This window comes from Littorina saxatilis, linkage group LG1, assembly GCF_037325665.1.
Source record: "Littorina saxatilis isolate snail1 linkage group LG1, US_GU_Lsax_2.0, whole genome shotgun sequence".
Taxonomy (NCBI): Eukaryota; Metazoa; Mollusca; class Gastropoda; order Littorinimorpha; family Littorinidae; genus Littorina; species Littorina saxatilis.
This window is the reverse complement of record NC_090245.1, coordinates 11,995,091-12,012,928: the sequence shown is the minus strand read 5'-3', so window position 1 is coordinate 12,012,928 and position 17,838 is coordinate 11,995,091. Positions and strand designations below refer to the sequence as shown.

Genomic DNA, 17,838 nt, shown 5'->3' with positions numbered 1-17,838 from the left:
GGACGCCGTCGGGTATTTTGTATGAGACGAGACCAATGTGGAGCCATGGCGGCATTGGCCTGGGGCGGACGAGGGGGGTGTGCACAGGGTGCAGGTGCACCCCCCCCTCCAGCAACAAATTTTTTTGTTTTAAATTTGGAAAGCTGATTCTATGACCATTTCTAAGTTCAAATGGCACCAGATGGCACCATTTTGCTTCTTTGGGCCAAATTGTTTACCCCCCTAGCAAATTCGGGCGCTTCGCGCCCATCACATTCTCTTTCGATTCAAAGTGCACCCCCCCTTACAAAGCAACTGATCCGCCCCTGTAATGGCGGCATTGGCGGGAAGAGAACATATCCGGACGACGTCGCCGTTATATACGGTTCACGACGATGCGTTTTTCTCGCCAGAGCCGGATGCCGTTGCCGTCGCCGGAGCCGGAGCCGCACCGCAGCCGTAAGAATGGAATCCTATGCTTGCCAAGAATCTTTCATTCTTTGTGCGTGGTTGAACTTGTGAGTGCGTGTTCTTTCTGTGTTTGCAGGTGTGTGTGTCTGTGTCTGTGTGTCTGTGTGTCTGTGTCTGTGTGTCTGTGTGTGTAGCGTGTCTGTATGTCTGCGTGTCTGCAGTTTCGTTGTGTTTCTTTAAACCCGAACACAGGTAAGAAGTCTTACATAAGAAATAGTTTTCCTATTGTTCCCAAGCAAATAAGCGAAGGAGAAAAAAAGATCCTGGTCACTGAAAACCAAACATTAAACTGGTAAGACATGATGAAGATGACATGACCGATAAACGCGGAGCTGAAGAGCCTGAGGTCACACGGACCACACAACAACAGTCCGATCTCGAAATAGAAAGTTATGATGGTTTCCTCTTCGAGCAAATGTCACACATGATTATTGAACTCATCGCTACGCGCTTCGTTCAATAATGTATTTTCTCGGTTTGCTCAATAAATCTCTTAGCGCACGGTGATGTCTCAAGAAATATAAAGATAATGATAATTGTCAGTAAGTACTGGTGTCACATGACTGATGTGAACCAGTTGATTGGCTAATGGCGATGCGCTAAAACTTCCGCCCTTTGCCTAAGCGAGAGTGTACTCTCATCCCCAGAATTAATTATTGACATGTAGCTTATATTCTCCCCAATACCAATGATTATGACCATAAATTTCCTGCTTCTCAATTAAAGCAGAAGTGGTTTTTTTCTGACAGATTGCATGTGCCTGTGGCACAGTTGCCACTGATCTAAAAATAGAACCCGCTGTGTCTAATTGTTCAGTTTCGACTTGCGAAGATTCCTCTCATAATTATGCCATGTTAGTGGCATGTAGCTTATTATCCACATTACCAAATGATGAGTTAGTAGGCTATACAATAAACAGAAAACACAAGTGTTATTCCGATAACATAGCATTAGCAGCTAGATCAGCACGTAGCAGACTACACTGAAATACGACTGCATCTGTTCAGTAAATGAATGTTTTCCGAATTATTATTTCAAGGCAAGAACAGTCGGAATCGAAAACGTGTAGGGTTTAGAACTTTCTTACCATATATAAGACTTATTACCAGCCTGCCTCATGCGTGCAGACTCAATGCAACGTGACGAGCAATTTTTGTTTTTGAAATGAGACTCGGTGCAGTGGTTCGATTGCCATAGCATAGCAGACGACATAAATCCCGCTCAGCAAATTAACATGTTGGGCAAATGTGAACGATAAAACGATGGGGATATAATACGTGAAGGGTTCAGAGCATTCTTACCGTTCATATTTAGTTCCAGACTCCCCGATGAGTGAAGATACCACACGAGAAACATGCCACATTTATTTTGAAAATGTGCTTACCGTCGACCTTGGCAAGGGGCAACACTCTGCACAGTCAATCTGTCGAAGCTCGATGAAAGTTTCGAATCGCAAATAACTAAGAGCACAGTCCTTTCTCTGAGTTTAAATGAGGTCTCTATGAAAGATCATAACTTTTTAGCTTAACGCTACATTGGAATTTACCAACAGAAATTAAAACAAGAGTTTGCGTGTGACGAAAGCACGACACACTTGAGACAGCCCACACAAAAGTAGATCTGACACAAACCTGACCACACAGTTACGCCTATCCAAATGCGCGTTGCAAAATGTGCGCTTTGAATCTTCTTTTTTCTCTGGCGGTACTGACAATATCGTTATTGAAACAATCCCAGTGCACTAAGGGATTTATAGAGCAAATCTCGAAAATAATTATTGAACTCAGCGCTATGCCCTTCGTTCAATAATGAATTTTCTCGATTTGCTCTATAAATCCCTTAGTGCACTGGGATGTCTCAATAACTTAAATAATAATGTCGCCCTGATAAGTCGAACGCCTTACGCTGGCGTGAAACTAAGCGCTCTAATTTCTAGGGCTATCCGTACGCTGCTATGGAACACTGCTTGGGTCTAAAATCTCTCGCTGCGCTCAGCGATAAAGCGGTCACCCATGCTTTGTTTCAGTTAGAACTCCATCTACTAAGAAACGATGTTTTTGAAGTGTTGTACCAGGTTTAAGCGTCAGCATATCCACATTCACACAAAATTGGTGGTGAATCGGTCAAGAAACGCTGGAGGTATAGGCAAAGGAAATGACGTGTGAGCGCTAAACCGTGTGAAACCTCGGTATTCGCGAAGCGATTGGCTAGAAATGGTAACCACAGATATGCCATAACAATGGTATATGTCATTCCAAATTTGAAGACAACGGGCCCATAAACACAGGAGTTATTAATAATAATAATAATAATAATAATAATAATAATAATAATAATAAAGTGTATTTATATTGCGCCTATCCCTTACAAAAAACAAAAATATTTGGCTCTAAGCGCATTACAACATGTGTAGGGACTTGGTACAATCAAGTCTGACAAATACAATAACACAATATACAGTCGGTCTCTTGGGTAAAAATGGGAAAAGCAGCTTCGACATTTAAACACTGCTACTAAAAAATCCTCTAACAATGCATACTGCTTTACAATATATGCATTTATGTTTAACTATAGTTAAAGAACATCGAGTTAATAGGAATTAGAAAAGGTTCTTATGATAAAAACTAACTAGCGAACGACGAAGAAGAAGAAGAATAAAACTATCAATGTCAATGTATAACAAGTCATTCAACGTAAATGGCTAAAGAACAACAACAAAGCAATGATGATAAAACAGTTATACTCAATGGCTAATAACGAGGCAGAACTAAATAGTATCGACACAAGATTAAAACAAAACATATTCCTGGAGACACATTTATACATGTATCAAATAATCAATATACAAAATACAGCCCTCGCACACTCGCACACACACGCCAAGGCACGTGTAGTCGCACTCATACACCGCGACAGCTATCGCGCGCACGTACAAGGAAAACAAGTCGCGTAAGGCGAAAATACAATATTTAGTCAAGTAGCTGTCGAACTCACAGAATGAAACTGAACGCAATGCCATTTTTCAGCATCGTCAGTCCACCGCTCATGGCAAAGGCAGTGAAATTGACAAGAAGAGCGGGGTAGTAGTTGCGCTAAGAAGGATAGCACGCTTTTCTGTACCTCTCTTTGTTTTAACTTTCTGAGCGTGTTTTTAATCCAAACATATCATATCTATATGTTTTTGGAATCAGGAACCGACAAGGAATAAGATGAAAGTGTTTTTAAATTGATTTGGACAATTTAATTTTGATAATAATTTTTATATATTTAATTTTCAGAGCTTGTTTTTAATCCGAATATAACATATTTATATGTTTTTGGAATCAGCAAATGATGGAGAATAAGATAAACGTAAATTTGGATCGTTTTATAAATTTTTATTTTTTTTTACAATTTTCAGATTTTTAATGACCAAAGTCATTAATTAATTTTTAAGCCACCAAGCTGAAATGCAATACCGAACCCCGGGCTTCGTCGAAGATTACTTGACCAAAATTTCAACCAATTTGGTTGAAAAATGAGGGCGTGACAGTGCCGCCTCAACTTTCACGAAAAGCCGGATATGACGTCATCAAAGACATTTATAAAAAAAATGAAAAAAACGTATGGGGATTTCATACCCAGGAACTCTCATGTCAAATTTCATAAAGATCGGTCCAGTAGTTTAGTCTGAATCGCTCTACACACAGACACACAGACACACAGACACACAGACACACAGACACACGCACATACACCACGACCCTCGTTTCGATTCCCCCTCGATGTTAAAATATTTAGTCAAAACTTGACTAAATATAAAAACCACGGAAATAAACAAGGAAACAGGCACATGAAATAGCAACCCGTCCCCAGCCGGTCCACAGCGCGCTACGATGGCAAGTGACCCCTCTCCTCAATGTGGCAGATACTGAACAGGCTAGGCGTTGAAGTATTGCCGGAAGAGGTGTGTTTTTAGAGAGGACTTGAAGGAAAGGAGAGAGGTAGAAAGGCGGACAGACATGGGCAGAGAGTTCCAAATAGAGGGAGCTGTGTAGATAAAGGCGCGCTTGCCGAAAGCGTTCAGTTTGATGCGTGGGACAACAAGGTGCCCTGCGTCAGCGGATCTGAGGTTGCGTGTGGGGACGTGTGGCTTTAAGAGCGGAGACAGGTAAGAAGTGGCAGAGTCGTCGTGAAGGCTACGGTAACACAGGGTAGCTATTTTATATGTTATGCGTGCTTTGATTGGTAGCCAGTGAAGGGTCACGAGGAGAGGGGTGACATCGTCGCGCTTGCGCTTGCGCAGCACAAGACGTGCTGCATTGTTCATGATGCGCTGTAGGCGGTCTAGCTTGGTGTCTGGGAGGCCGGCTAGGAGCGAGTTGCAGTAATCCAGTCTCGACAAAATAAAAGCCGAAACCAGTGTCTTGGTTGCGTCGAGGGAAAGAAGGTGTCTGATTTGGCTAATCCTCCGCATTTCAAGAAAGGCGGTTCTGCAGAGTGAGTTGATGTGGGCGTCAAGTGTCTTTCTCTCTCTTATTAGCGGTCAAAAGTGTAACGAATAGACGGACGGACGGACGAACAGACTGACGGACGGACGCAAACACGGACAGAGGCCTTACAATATTAATTTGATGTAACACGCACTGAACATATAACAGGAAAAAAATCATTAGATTTAACAATATTTTTCATTTGCAACGAGTGTCATAATGTTTACCTTTCTTTGTACCAAAATTCAAAATGGGGTTAGGGTTACGTTTTGTAAACTTGTGCAAAAATTTTACAATCGATTTTTGACTCACATGCGAAGCAAAAGTGAGTCTATGTACTCACCCGAGTCGTCCGTCCGTCCGTCCGGCCGTCCGGAAAACTTTAACGTTGGATATTTCTTGGACACTATTCAGTCTATCAGTACCAAATTTGGCAAGATGGTGTATGATGACAAGGCCCCAAAAAACATACATAGCATCTTGACCTTGCTTCAAGGTCAAGGTCGCAGGGGCCATAAATGTTGTCTAAAAAACAGCTATTTTTCACATTTTTCACATTTTCTCTGAAGTTTTTGAGATTGAATACCTCACCTATATATGATATATAGGACAAAGTAAGCCCCATCTTTTGATACCAGTTTGGTTTACCTTGCTTCAAGGTCAAGGTCACAGGAGCTCTTCAAAGTTGGATTGTATACATATTTTGAAGTGACCTTGACCCTGAACTATGGAAGATAACTGTTTCAAACTTAAAAATTATGTGGGGCACATGTTATGCTTTCATCATGAGACACATTTGGTCACATATGATCAAGGTCAAGGTCACTTTGACCCTTATGAAATGTGACCAAAATAAGGTAGTGAACCACTAATAGTGACCATATCTCATGGTAGAAAGAGCCAATAAGCACCATTGTACTTCCTATGTCTTGAATTAACAGCTTTGTGTTGCATGACCTTGGATGACCTTGACCTTGGGTCAAGGTCACATGTATTTTGGTAGGAAAAATGTGTAAAGCAGTTCTTAGTGTATGATGTCATTGCTAGGTTTAGTTATTTGACCTGAAGGTCAAGGTCATGTAAAGGTCAAGGTCAAGCATGTGAGTCGTATGGGCTTTGCCCTTCTTGTTATTCCTTTTTGATATCTTATTGTGTAGACCCAGGTTTGTTTTATGTCAACTTTTCTGGAAAATGTAATGGTTCTATTAGCAAAATAATATATTCAGTTGAAGTGAGCAGCTGGTCTAATTTTAGCACGTAAAACGTCATGTACATTAACGAATATTAGCCATTTCACAAAGAATGGTAACACTTATTCATAACAAAAACCATGAGTTTTATGTGCACAAAGTCGGTATTTATGCCACACACAAAAACAAGTAGTTGTGATTTAATTAATCGGTTAGATACCATATCCAATAGTCTACCCTGATTTACACAAAAAACGTGAAAAGTCAACATATTCAGGAGGCTGTATCCTAACAACGCTACGATCTATTTCTCTGGTTTTAACACATTTGTTTTATCAGACTTTAAACATACATCAGGCAAAAAATTAGCGATTTTTGATGGTTGTTTAATCGGTGTCGGATGTCTTTAAGCATGGTAAGAGTTCACTATCCACTGACGGCTTGGTTAGAGTCTTTCATCTGCGACTACTGCATTGACAATCATGGTAGTAGTCACTTTATCATGTGTGACTACAAAGTTGACAAGCATAAAAAGAGTCAAGCATGTAGACGTCTACGTTGGCAAGCGTGTTAAGAGTCAATCGTGTAGGCTTCTACATTGATAAGCGTGTTAAGACTCCACAATGTAGGCTTTTACGTTGACAATTGTGTCAGAGTCCATCGTGTAAGACTACTACTACGTTGACAAGCGTGTTAAGAGTCCATCGTGTAAGTAAGACACATAAAATAAGTATTTGTTTACGGTACAAGATGTGTCACTTAAGCTTTGATATTGGATCAGAAAAACGTTTCTTGGGTTAAATAAAAATACAAGTGCGAAGTTTTAACGTATGTGCTGAATTTTAGACAAACTATCTGTTTAACAGGCGCCTGGAAGCACTGGAACGAACGCGTGACAGACTACACTTACCCGACAGACTACGAGCCAGAATATACCTCCATCCTGGTGCCCAACGTGGATAACGCCAGAACAGAGTTCCTGATCCAAACCATCGCCAAGCAGGGGCTGGCCGTGCTCCTCATCGGCGAACAGGGCACAGCCAAGACTGTCATGATCAACAAGTCCACGGAGGGTTTCGACCCCGAGTACCACATTTCTCAGACTATGAACTTCTCTTCGGCAACCACCCCTCTGCTCTTCCAGGTAGGGGGTCTGTGTGTGTGTGTGTATGTGTGTGTGTGTGTGTGTGTGTGTGTGTGTGTGTGTGTGTGTCCGGGTTAGTGTGGGGGCTGGGGTTATGTATGCGTTTGCTTGTCTTTCTCACTGTATATGGGTGTGTAAGAGCTGGTATGTATGCCTGTGTGCGTGTGTGTGTGTGCGTCTGTGTGTAAGAGAGAGAGAGAGAGGGAGGAAGGGAAGAAGGGAGAGAGAGAGACAAGCAGACATGCATGGAAAGAGAAACCAATTTTGATCGGCGAACACAATTCTCCAGCAGCAGGCATACTGTTATCTTGGGCTTGTTTCCAGAGGACCTTAGAGAGCTACGTGGACAAGCGTGTTGGCTCGACATTCGGCCCTCCTGCCGGCAAGAAGATGACAGTCTTCATCGACGACATCAACATGCCTGTCATCAGCGAGTGGGGTGACCAAATCGCGAACGAGATCGTCAGACAGCTGATGGAGAATGGGGGGTTCTACAGTCTGGAGAAACCCGGAGACTTCACTACAATTGCTGACGTGCAGGTAATCGGCTGTATTTAGCGTACATGTTTGATTACTGTATTCCTCCTTTTCTCATGAGTGGTACATTGCTCACGCAGTTATCATGCTTGTGCAGTGTGAGGTGTTTTAAAACGAGTTTAATCCTTGAGTGACTTGTCCATAAAGAATATTGCACGGCAAGACATGGCACTGAATTTGTCCTGACTTTGTGAACCTGGTATTATTTATTATTATTATTATGGGGAGCTTATATAGTGCGAACCACAACTGTGCTCTCCGCGCTTTACATATTAATTTCTGCCGTTTGAAATGGATTTTTTTACAGACAGACAGACAAACAGACATTTTTTACACACAATATATAACGCATTCACATCGACCAGCAAACTTCAAGCCTATTAGGCGAACATTCACCTTTCACGGCCTATTATTCCAAGTCAAACGGGTATTTGGTGGACATTTTTATCTATGCCTATACAATTTTGCCAGGAAAGACCCTTTTGTCAATCGTGGGATCTTTAACGTGCACACCCCAATGTAGTGTATTGGGGACTTTAAGAACAGACCACTGGATGGGTCGTTGATTGCCAGACATGGCCAAAACATGGCCTGTTTGTGTTGCCCCTCTTTGGACCTTATTAAATCAACTGAAAATGTATTTGAGATTTAACATTTGTCGACAGTTCGTGGCTGCCATGATTCAGCCTGGAGGCGGTCGTAACGACATCCCTCAGCGTCTGAAACGACAGTTCGTCATCTACAACTGCACTCTGCCCTCCAACACCTCCATTGACAAGATCTTCTCTGTCATTGGTACTGGGTACTTCTGTGAAGAGCGGGACTTTACTGCCCCTGTTCGGGCTCTGATCAAAAAGCTTGTACCTCTCACACGAAAATTCTGGCAGCTCACCAAGGTATAGTGTATGTGTGCCCGTCTGACTTTGCATCTGTCTGTCTGTCTTTTTGTTCGCCGGTCTGTGTGTGACGATAAGTTTTGTGATAACAATGTCTCTGATTTTATTTTCTTGAGCATTTTCCCCTTCGTTTCTATATTTTGTGGTGCGTCACCCTATTAAAATGTTATGGCCTTAGGCCTGAAATATTCCTGAGTCTTGAGTGTCATTGTACTACATTTATAATTTCACCTGTTCGTATCGTAGTTATGATACTTATATACCATGGAGCCACAGGCACTCGTCACGAGGTGGGCGTGGCCTATGTCTTGGCTGTCACTTGTGATGGACGGGGGGTCTTTTTGTAATAGTAGTAGTCTTGAGAGCGCACAGGCCCCGCCCACTTTGATCCCGACCCGCTCGTGACGAGTGCCTGTGCATGGAGCCATCATAATTTCTACTTTGCAATTTCCTTATGCTGATCAGATCAAAATGTTGCCAACTCCGGCCAAGTTCCACTACATCTTCAACTTGCGTGATCTGTCGCGTATCTGGCAAGGCATGCTCAACACCATTTCTTCCGTCATCACGGATGAAAAAACCGTCATGTATCTCTGGAAACACGAGTGCTGCCGAGTCATCGCTGACAGGTATTTTCAGCTTTATATTCCTGGGTTTCAACGCTAGCTTGTAAAAAGCTAGATTTTATGTTCAAGTTGCAAGCTCAATTCAGAGTGTGCCCCCTGTTTGCGTTGATAGGAGCTTTGTTTCTATAGGTTGGCGATAGATGATCGAATTTTGTCTCGCTCCTTACTGTTTTCTCTTTTAAGTTTCACGCTCTGATCAGCTTGTGTCCCCTGTTTGTGTTGCTAGCAGATTTGAATTTGTAGAATGGTAGTAGATTGTCCGTCGTGGCTGGTATTACTCTTGGTTAACAAACGGGCCGCTGTTAATAAAACCGCTATCAACAAAAAGAGACAGTGAACTTGGGAGCTCTAGAAATCTGTCGAAATAGAGCTTAATTCACATCTTCCGTCAGTAAAATCCTGCACCATTTTGCAAGTTTGGCAATAATTTCAACTTCGCACACAGTTCATTAACTTATGAAAAATCTTTTCTTTTCTCTGTTGATACCATTACTCAGATGTTTGAAAAAGTAAATGTTGTGCACATTTGAAGAAAATCAGTCATAGGCCCCTATATGGAAGTGGCAGGTTTCATGGTATTAGGCCATTTTGATAGTCTCAGATTTGCTTAGTCTTTTAAATCCATATCTGTGAGAATCTGCTGTATTTGTTGTATTAACATGCAAACTAGTTGTTGTTTAAATACTTTTTTGAAAATAAAAGTTGAAATTTTTGATAATGTGTTTATTTATGTGCGTGTGAATGGTGGCGATCGTCAAAATACGGACGGATGAATTTACTTTTGCCACAGCATCACTAAACAAAGAACTAAATTCCAACACACACATGCACAAGTATCAATGCTGTGGTGGTTGAGAGTGCCAGAACACATTGAAATGATTGTTTTTTCAACAACAATCGATATCCATAACACAAATTCTAACTTATACTAGCTCCGCAAAAAAAATGTATGGGGATTCGGATCTGTCCGTCCGCATAGCGATATCAAGAGCATCGAAACTAATTGTGATTTCACAGGACAAAAACACAAGTTTACCTAATTTTGTATACTGTAAATACAAGTTTGTGCACCCTTGAAGTGAGTTATAATGTTGCCGAGGTCAATTTGCCCTTGATCGACGCACGGTGACCCGAGTTTCAAAGTTGCGATCCAGTCCGTCTAAACAATGTAACGATCGCCACATTTTTCTTTTCATTCAAAAACTAACCGTTTGGGGAGGAAGTGACCTCACGTTGTTTTACGTTGACGCTCGCGCTCGACAGAAAAAGACCGCAACAGTTTTTCAGTTAAAAAAATCGCAAAGTAATTACATTTTCTGAGGTTTTCTAGTGTCCGTCTAGTAACAATCGCCACTCTAACGATCGCCACTGAGTGTTGAAGTCACATTTAACTCCATTTTCGACTGTTTTAAGAAACTATTTTGACGCTCAATCGTCACGTTTCAGTGTCGAAACACGTACTGTGCATTTGCAATCAGCCGGTGTGTCCAAACTGAAATGCGAGTGATGTCTCGATTTGTGGCGATCGCTCACGTGGTTGACGGACAGAAATACCTTCTTAGGGGGTAGGGGAACAGTTACTCCTCCATACAATAATGGTGTTTACAAATGATTGCAAACTTGTCTCTTTATAAACTGTTCAGACATGTCTTCTCTTCAATAATTTTCAGTTTTGCTCGGTTTGTTAATCAGGAGCACCCTGCAGTAAATGTTTCATCTGTGACAATGCTCGAAATGTTGACGTAATTCCAATGCCCATATCCTTCTCTTGTTACCTCATCTAGCCAAAACCATTGAAGATAGAAAGACATTTATTGAACAAACTAGATGCACAACACCAGTCTTAACACGTTTTGGTCTTACATGTATATGAAAATATTGATGGCCAAGGAATGGTTTGAAAAAAAAGACGGTTTTTTCCTTCAAAACGGTCTAGGTCTGCCGGAAGTCGTATTTTTTCAAACCATTCATTTGAGAATCAATATTTTGATATACATACAAGAACAAAACTTGTTAAGAATGATGTGGGGCATATTTTTTGTTCAATAAATGTCTTTCTATCTTCAACGGTTTTGGCTATATGAGCTATATGCATGCATAGGATGACCGTATTGCTTTTTTTGCGTTTTCAGGGTATGCCGCTTTGCGCCTGGTTTTTAGATATAAATAAGGACCAGGACTATAAAAAAAATTACTGTTTTTAGTTGTAACAAACTCACTTTGTTGGAAAAACATGTCCTTTGAATTGTGTGCCAACATTTATTTTGTAGAATTTGAGTGTGTAAATAGTAAATTGCTGAACACAATACTGTGAAACCTGCCAAGTACAAAACAAAACACAAGAACAGGAGCATCGTAAACAACGTCGTTCTTTTATGTCAAGATTTGTCAATTATGACGACCTGGGATGGTTCCTGAAGACCATGGTGAGAGTGACAAACGAGGAACTGGGAGAAACCTATGGAGACATGACCAAGCCTTTCAAATATTTTGTGGACTTCCTCAGGTATGGGTGTTATTTTTTTTTAGTAGACTGTGACTTGCATGTACCTGAAGGAGATTTATTTGTTACAACTTGAATACGGTAATATGGAGCAGCATGTCTAAATCAATGAGTGTATTATTCCATTTACAAGCTTTCATATATCAGAAAAAAGCTGCTCTCAACAACAACAACAACAACAACAACAACAACAACAACAACAGTGGAACAAATTAACGGAAAAAAAACATTTTTCAACCTTAAAACATACTCTTCTTCTCTGAATAGGTCTTGGAAAATCTTCGTAAGCAGATTTCTTGCTAGAGTAAAGTTGCATGAGACAATGATTCATGTCAGTTACACTTGATTCAAATACCATGAGATGTTTACCATTCTGAACACTTCCTTTCTCTTTCAGAGACGCCGCAGAACCAACTGGTGAAGAAGGTGAAGAAGACATGGATTTTGACACTCCAAAGATATATGAGCCTGTGAGTAAAGCTTTGGAGACATTGTCTGGGATGGAAGCCTTGGAAGTTTGGATTTGATGAATGTAGTCAGTTGTCTTAGCTGCTAGTCTTGATTGTATCGAGAGGAAGGATATAGATTAATGCTAGACTCTCCATCTTTTGTCAGACGGGTTGTAATAATTGTCAAAGGTGATTGTACATCAATACCAATTCTGTGTACGTTTGGGAAACATTGTCTTTGACATGTGATGGAGATGGGTTTGACTGCTTAATGACTAAAAACGAAAACCATTCCGCTGAAAGGACAGTAATGTGAATATTTTTGGATCGTCGTTCAGGTCTCTGGGCTTCCCGATTTGGAAAAACGTCTGAAAATGTACATGGGGCTGTATAACGAGGCCGTCCGCGGGGGGCAGATGGACCTTGTGTTCTTTGAGGATTGCATGACCCACCTGGTGAAGATCTCCCGCATCATCCGTACCCCTCGTGGTCACGCTCTGCTGGTCGGGGTGGGTGGCTCTGGCAAGCAGTCCCTTACTCGCCTGGCCTCCTTCATCGCTGGCTACAAGTACTTCCAAATCACGCTCACCAGGTGAATTACTAGAGTTGCCAAATGTCAAGTGACCTTATTTTCTTTTTTTTCGTTCTCTTTTGCCCCTTGTCAGCCAGTACAGATTGTAGAAATGTTAAGTCAAAACCACGGAGAAACATTCTGTTCCACATATCTGCCCATAGTCAAAACCAGACAAGCCTTCTATTTCGCGCATCTGCCAACAGTCAAAATCACAGAGAGACCTTCTACCTATTAACTTATCTGACCACAGTCAAAACCACAGACACACCTTCTTTTTAACGTATCTATAGCAACGGTCAAAACCACATTCAAGCCTTTATTTTGCGCATCTGAAAACAATCAAAACCACAGACAAGCCTTCTATTTCACGTATCTGGCAACTGTCAAAACCACATGCAAGTCTTCTATTTCGCGCATCTGAAAAAAGTCAAAACTACAAGCAAGCCTTCTATTTCGCGCATCTGAAAGCAGTCAAAACTAAAAGCGAAACCACACGCAAGCCTAATTCTATTTCGCGCATCCGAAAACAGTCAAAACCACAGACAAGCCTTCTTTCTCGCGCATCTGGAAACAGTCAAAACCACAGATAAGCCTTCTATTTCACACATATGAAAACAGTCAAAACTACAAGCAAGCCTTCTATTGCACGTATCTGGCAACGGTCAAAACTACAAGCAAGCCTTCTATTTTGGGCATCTGAAATCAGTCAAAACTACAATCAAGCCTTCTATTTCACGCATCTGAAAGCAGTCAAAACTAAAAGCGAAACCACACGCAAGCCTAATTCTATTTCGCGCATCCGAAAACAGTCAAAACCACAGACAAGCCTTCTTTCTCGCGCATCTGGAAACAGTCAAAACCACAGATAAGCCTTCTATTTCACACATATGAAAACGGTCAAAACTACAAGCAAGCCTTCTATTTTGGGCATCTGAAATCAGTCAAAACTACAATCAAGCCTTCTATTTCACGCATCTACCAATAGGTCCTACAGCGTAACCAACCTGCTGGATGACCTGAAATACCTGTATCGCACGGCCGGTGCAGATGGTCATGGCATCACCTTTATCTTCACGGACAGCGAGGTCAAGGATGAAGGCTTCTTGGAGTTCCTCAACAACATGCTGTCCTCGGGTGTGGTCAGTATGTCAATTTTACATGCAAAAAATGGTCTGCCACAGTCTTGAGAGAAAGTTGTGATAGGGTTAATCCTGATAATCACCTTTTGTGATGTTTTTTGTCCACATTAAAGTTACTGGGCCCATCAACTCCAGGTGCATGGAGCCCCTAGTCAAATTTTGGGAAAGAAAAGTTTTTCGTATTTTCAATCATTCAAGTAATAAAGTGTATTCAAGATAAGAAAAAGCTAAAGGATCCTTCTACTTATATTACTGACACTTCAGCTGCATAAAGCACACATGATAATCTTCAAACTTTTGGCTGAAATCAGACTTTTTTGTGAGCTCCAAGACACAATTTCAGAGCTGTTTTTTGTGCTCTTTTCTCAGTATTAGTATATTATTTTGGAACGATAGATAATGTTTAGACTTTTTCATGTACCCTTAATTGTTCCAATGTCTGATAAAGCACTTACATTTTGAGGATGCTGTTTTGAACAATGAATGTGCTTGTTTTGACCGTAGGTTGCCAACTTGTTTGCTCGCGATGAGATGGATGAAATCATCGGTAACCTGGTGCCTGTGATGAAGAAGGAGTTCCCCAAGCGTCCCCCGTCTAATGAGGTCCTCAAGGAGTATTACTTGGCAAGAGTGCGCATCAACCTCCATTTGGCCCTCTGCTTCTCACCTGTGAGTTTTGGTTGAGAGTGTGGGGAGCACCCGTTGTTCATTTGTCTGTCTCTCTCTGTCTATGTGAGTCGTACATGTGTGAGTCTGTGACAGACTGAAAAGATCTCTTCACGCGTAAGTGTTCACAAAAATAACAATCTTGTTTTAACTGTAAAAATGTTAACAGTTGCAAAGCCGTACAAACGATATAAAACGCCACACTTTTTTGTTCTACTCAAGGTGGGAGAGAAGTTCCGACAGAGGGCACTCAAGTTCCCAGGGCTGATCTCAGGCTGTACCATGGACTGGTTCCAACGCTGGCCCAAGGACGCTCTGATCGCTGTGGCTGATCACTTTTTGCGGGACTTCGACATTGTGGCTAATGCGGAGACCAAACATCAACTGATTGAGTCAATGGGAAGCATTCAAGATGGCGTGGCAGAGGGTTGTGTTGAATACTTCGCCAAGTAGGTGTCCATGTTTTTCACTTTGTTTTACCATCTATATATATATACGACTAGTGTCTGTGTGTCTGTGTGTCTGTGTGTGTGTGTGTGTGTGTGTGTGTGTGTGTGTGTGTTCGCGATGCACGGCCAAAGTTCTCGGTGGATCTGCTTCAAATTTGGTGGGCATATTCAGGTACACCCCGGACACAATCTGGTCGATGAAAATTTTCAACACGTGCTCTCAGCGCGCAGCGCTGAACCGATTTTGGTTTTTCTGTTCATCCATTCCCAGTAACTCTTCCTTATCTTCTCCAGTGTTTTGCGTTTATCTCCCTTCCTTCGTGTGGCGTCAATCCATATTCCCGTTACTATTTTTAGAAGGTCACTGTCCACAACGCTGAATCCATATTCCCGTTACTATTTTTAGAAGGTCACTGTCCACAACGCTCCTTATCTTCTCCAGTGTTTTGCGCGTTTATCTCCCTTCCTTCGTGTGGCGTCAATCGCGTACGGTGCACCACTCACCTGGCGAAGCCGGGTACGCGGCGAAGCCGGCGTACGGTGCGCCGGCTCTACTTCTTCCCGGCGAAGCGGGTATTCATCTAGTAGATATATATATAGACAGGACCTCACTTGAGCTATCAGGAGAGTCTTAGCAGTGCTGGGCTGATTTGCTGACCGTACACGAAACAATCTTAAGGTTTTTGACTCACATGCGAAGCAAAAGTGAGTCTATGTACTCACCCGAGTCGTCCGTCCGTCCGTCCATCCCGACGTCCGGACGTCCGTCCGGAAAACTTTAACGTTGGATATTTCTTGGACACTATTCAGTCTATCAGTACCAAATTTGGAAAGATGGTGTATGATGACAAGGCCCCAAAAAACATACATAGCATCTTGACCTTGCTTCAAGGTCAAGGTCGCAGGGGCCATACATGTTGTCTAAAAAACAGCTATTTTTCACATTTTTCCCATTTTCTCTGAAGTTTTTGAGATTGAATACCTCACCTATATATGATATATAGGGCAAAGTAAGCCCCATCTTTTGATACCAGTTTGGTTTACCTTGCTTCAAGGTCACAGGAGCTCTTCAAAGTTGGATTGTATACATATTTTGAAGTAACCTTGACCCTGAACTATGGAAGATAACTGTTTCAAACTTAAAAAATTATGTGGGGCACATGTTATGCTTTCATCATGAGACACATTTGGTCACATATGATCAAGGTCAAGGTCACTTTGACCCTTATGAAATGTGACCAAAATAAGGTAGTGAACCACTAAAAGTGACCATATCTCATGGTAGAAAGAACCAATAAGCACCATTGTACTTCCTATGTCTTGAATTAACAGCTTTGTGTTGCATGACCTTGGATGACCTGACCTTGGTCACATGTATTTTGGTAGGAAAAATGTGTAAAGCAGTTCTTAGTGTATGATGTCATTGCTAGGTTTAGTTATTTGACCTTGACCCTGAAGTTCAAGGTCATGTAAAGGTCAAGGTCAAGCATGTGAGTCGTATGGGCTTTGCCCTTCTTGTTGACTCACATGCGAAGCAAAAGTGAGTCTATGTACTCACCCGAGTCATCCGTCCGTCCGTCCGTCCGTCCGTCCGGACGTCCGGACGTCCGGACGTCCGGAAAACTTTAACGTTGGATATTTCTTGGACACTATTCAGCCTATCAGTACCAAATTTGGCAAGATGGTGTATGATGACAAGGCCCCAAAAAACATACATAGCATCTTGACCTTGCTTCAAGGTCAAGGTCGCAGGGGCCATAAATGTTGCCTAAAAAACAGCTATTTTTCACATTTTTCACATTTTCTCTGAAGTTTTTGAGATTGAATACCTCACCTACATATGATATATAGGGCAAAGTAAGCCCCATCTTTTGATACCAGTTTGGTTTACCTTGCTTCAAGGTCAAGGTCACAGGAGCTCTTCAAAGTTGGATTGTATACATATTTTGAAGTGACCTTGACCCTGAACTATGGAAGATAACTGTTTCAAACTTAAAAATTATGTGGGGCACATGTTATGCTTTCATCATGAGACACATTTGGTCACATATGATCAAGGTCAAGGTCACTTTGACCCTTATGAAATGTGACCAAAATAAGGTAGTGAACCACTAAAAGTGACCATATCTCATGGTAGAAAGAGCCAATAAGCACCATTGTACTTCCTATGTCTTGAATTAACAGCTTTGTGTTGCATGACCTTGGATGACCTTGACCTTGGGTCAAGGTCACATGTATTTTGGTAGGAAAAATGTGTAAAGCAGTTCTTAGTGTATGATGTCATTGCTAGGTTTAGTTACCCTAAAGGTCGAGGTCAAGCATGTGAGTCGTATGGGCTTTGCCCTTCTTGTTTGTTTTGTTTTGCGGATGGTACTGAAGCCAGAGCTGTGAAACTTCAAACACTCGGTTCTACCGATGACCTTCAGACATTACCCTCGTACATTTTCCAGGTCGGAATAGGTGTGTGTTCGGGTAAAAAAAACCAAGTCGCGTAAGGCGAAAATACAACATTTAGTCAAGCTCAGTCGAACTCACAGAATGAAACTGAACGCATTGCATTTTTTCCGCAAGACCATACACTCGTAGCATCGTCTGTCCACCGCTCGTGGCAAAGGCAGTGAAATTATTAACAATCCAGAAAAGCGCGGTAGCGGTTGCGCTGAGGAGGATAGCACGCTTTTCTATATCTCTATTCTTTTTAACTCTCTGAACGTGTTTTTAATCCAAACATATCATATCATAT

General features: G+C 41.7%; 1 protein-coding gene across 2 annotated transcripts in view; it reads left to right on the top strand.

Moving 5' to 3' along the window:
- LOC138962139 (dynein axonemal heavy chain 5-like) overlaps positions 1-17,838 on the top strand; it is a 116,093-nt gene that overhangs the window by 58,770 nt on the left and 39,485 nt on the right. For both annotated transcript variants that reach the window (XM_070333859.1, XM_070333867.1), the window contains exons 39-48: positions 6,979-7,256; positions 7,581-7,796; positions 8,459-8,689; positions 9,155-9,318; positions 11,699-11,821; positions 12,216-12,288; positions 12,606-12,859; positions 13,827-13,980; positions 14,485-14,649; positions 14,869-15,095. In XM_070333859.1, coding sequence (XP_070189960.1) covers positions 6,979-7,256; positions 7,581-7,796; positions 8,459-8,689; positions 9,155-9,318; positions 11,699-11,821; positions 12,216-12,288; positions 12,606-12,859; positions 13,827-13,980; positions 14,485-14,649; positions 14,869-15,095 — 1,885 coding nt within the window. The remainder of the gene's footprint in view (positions 1-6,978; positions 7,257-7,580; positions 7,797-8,458; positions 8,690-9,154; positions 9,319-11,698; positions 11,822-12,215; positions 12,289-12,605; positions 12,860-13,826; positions 13,981-14,484; positions 14,650-14,868; positions 15,096-17,838) is intronic.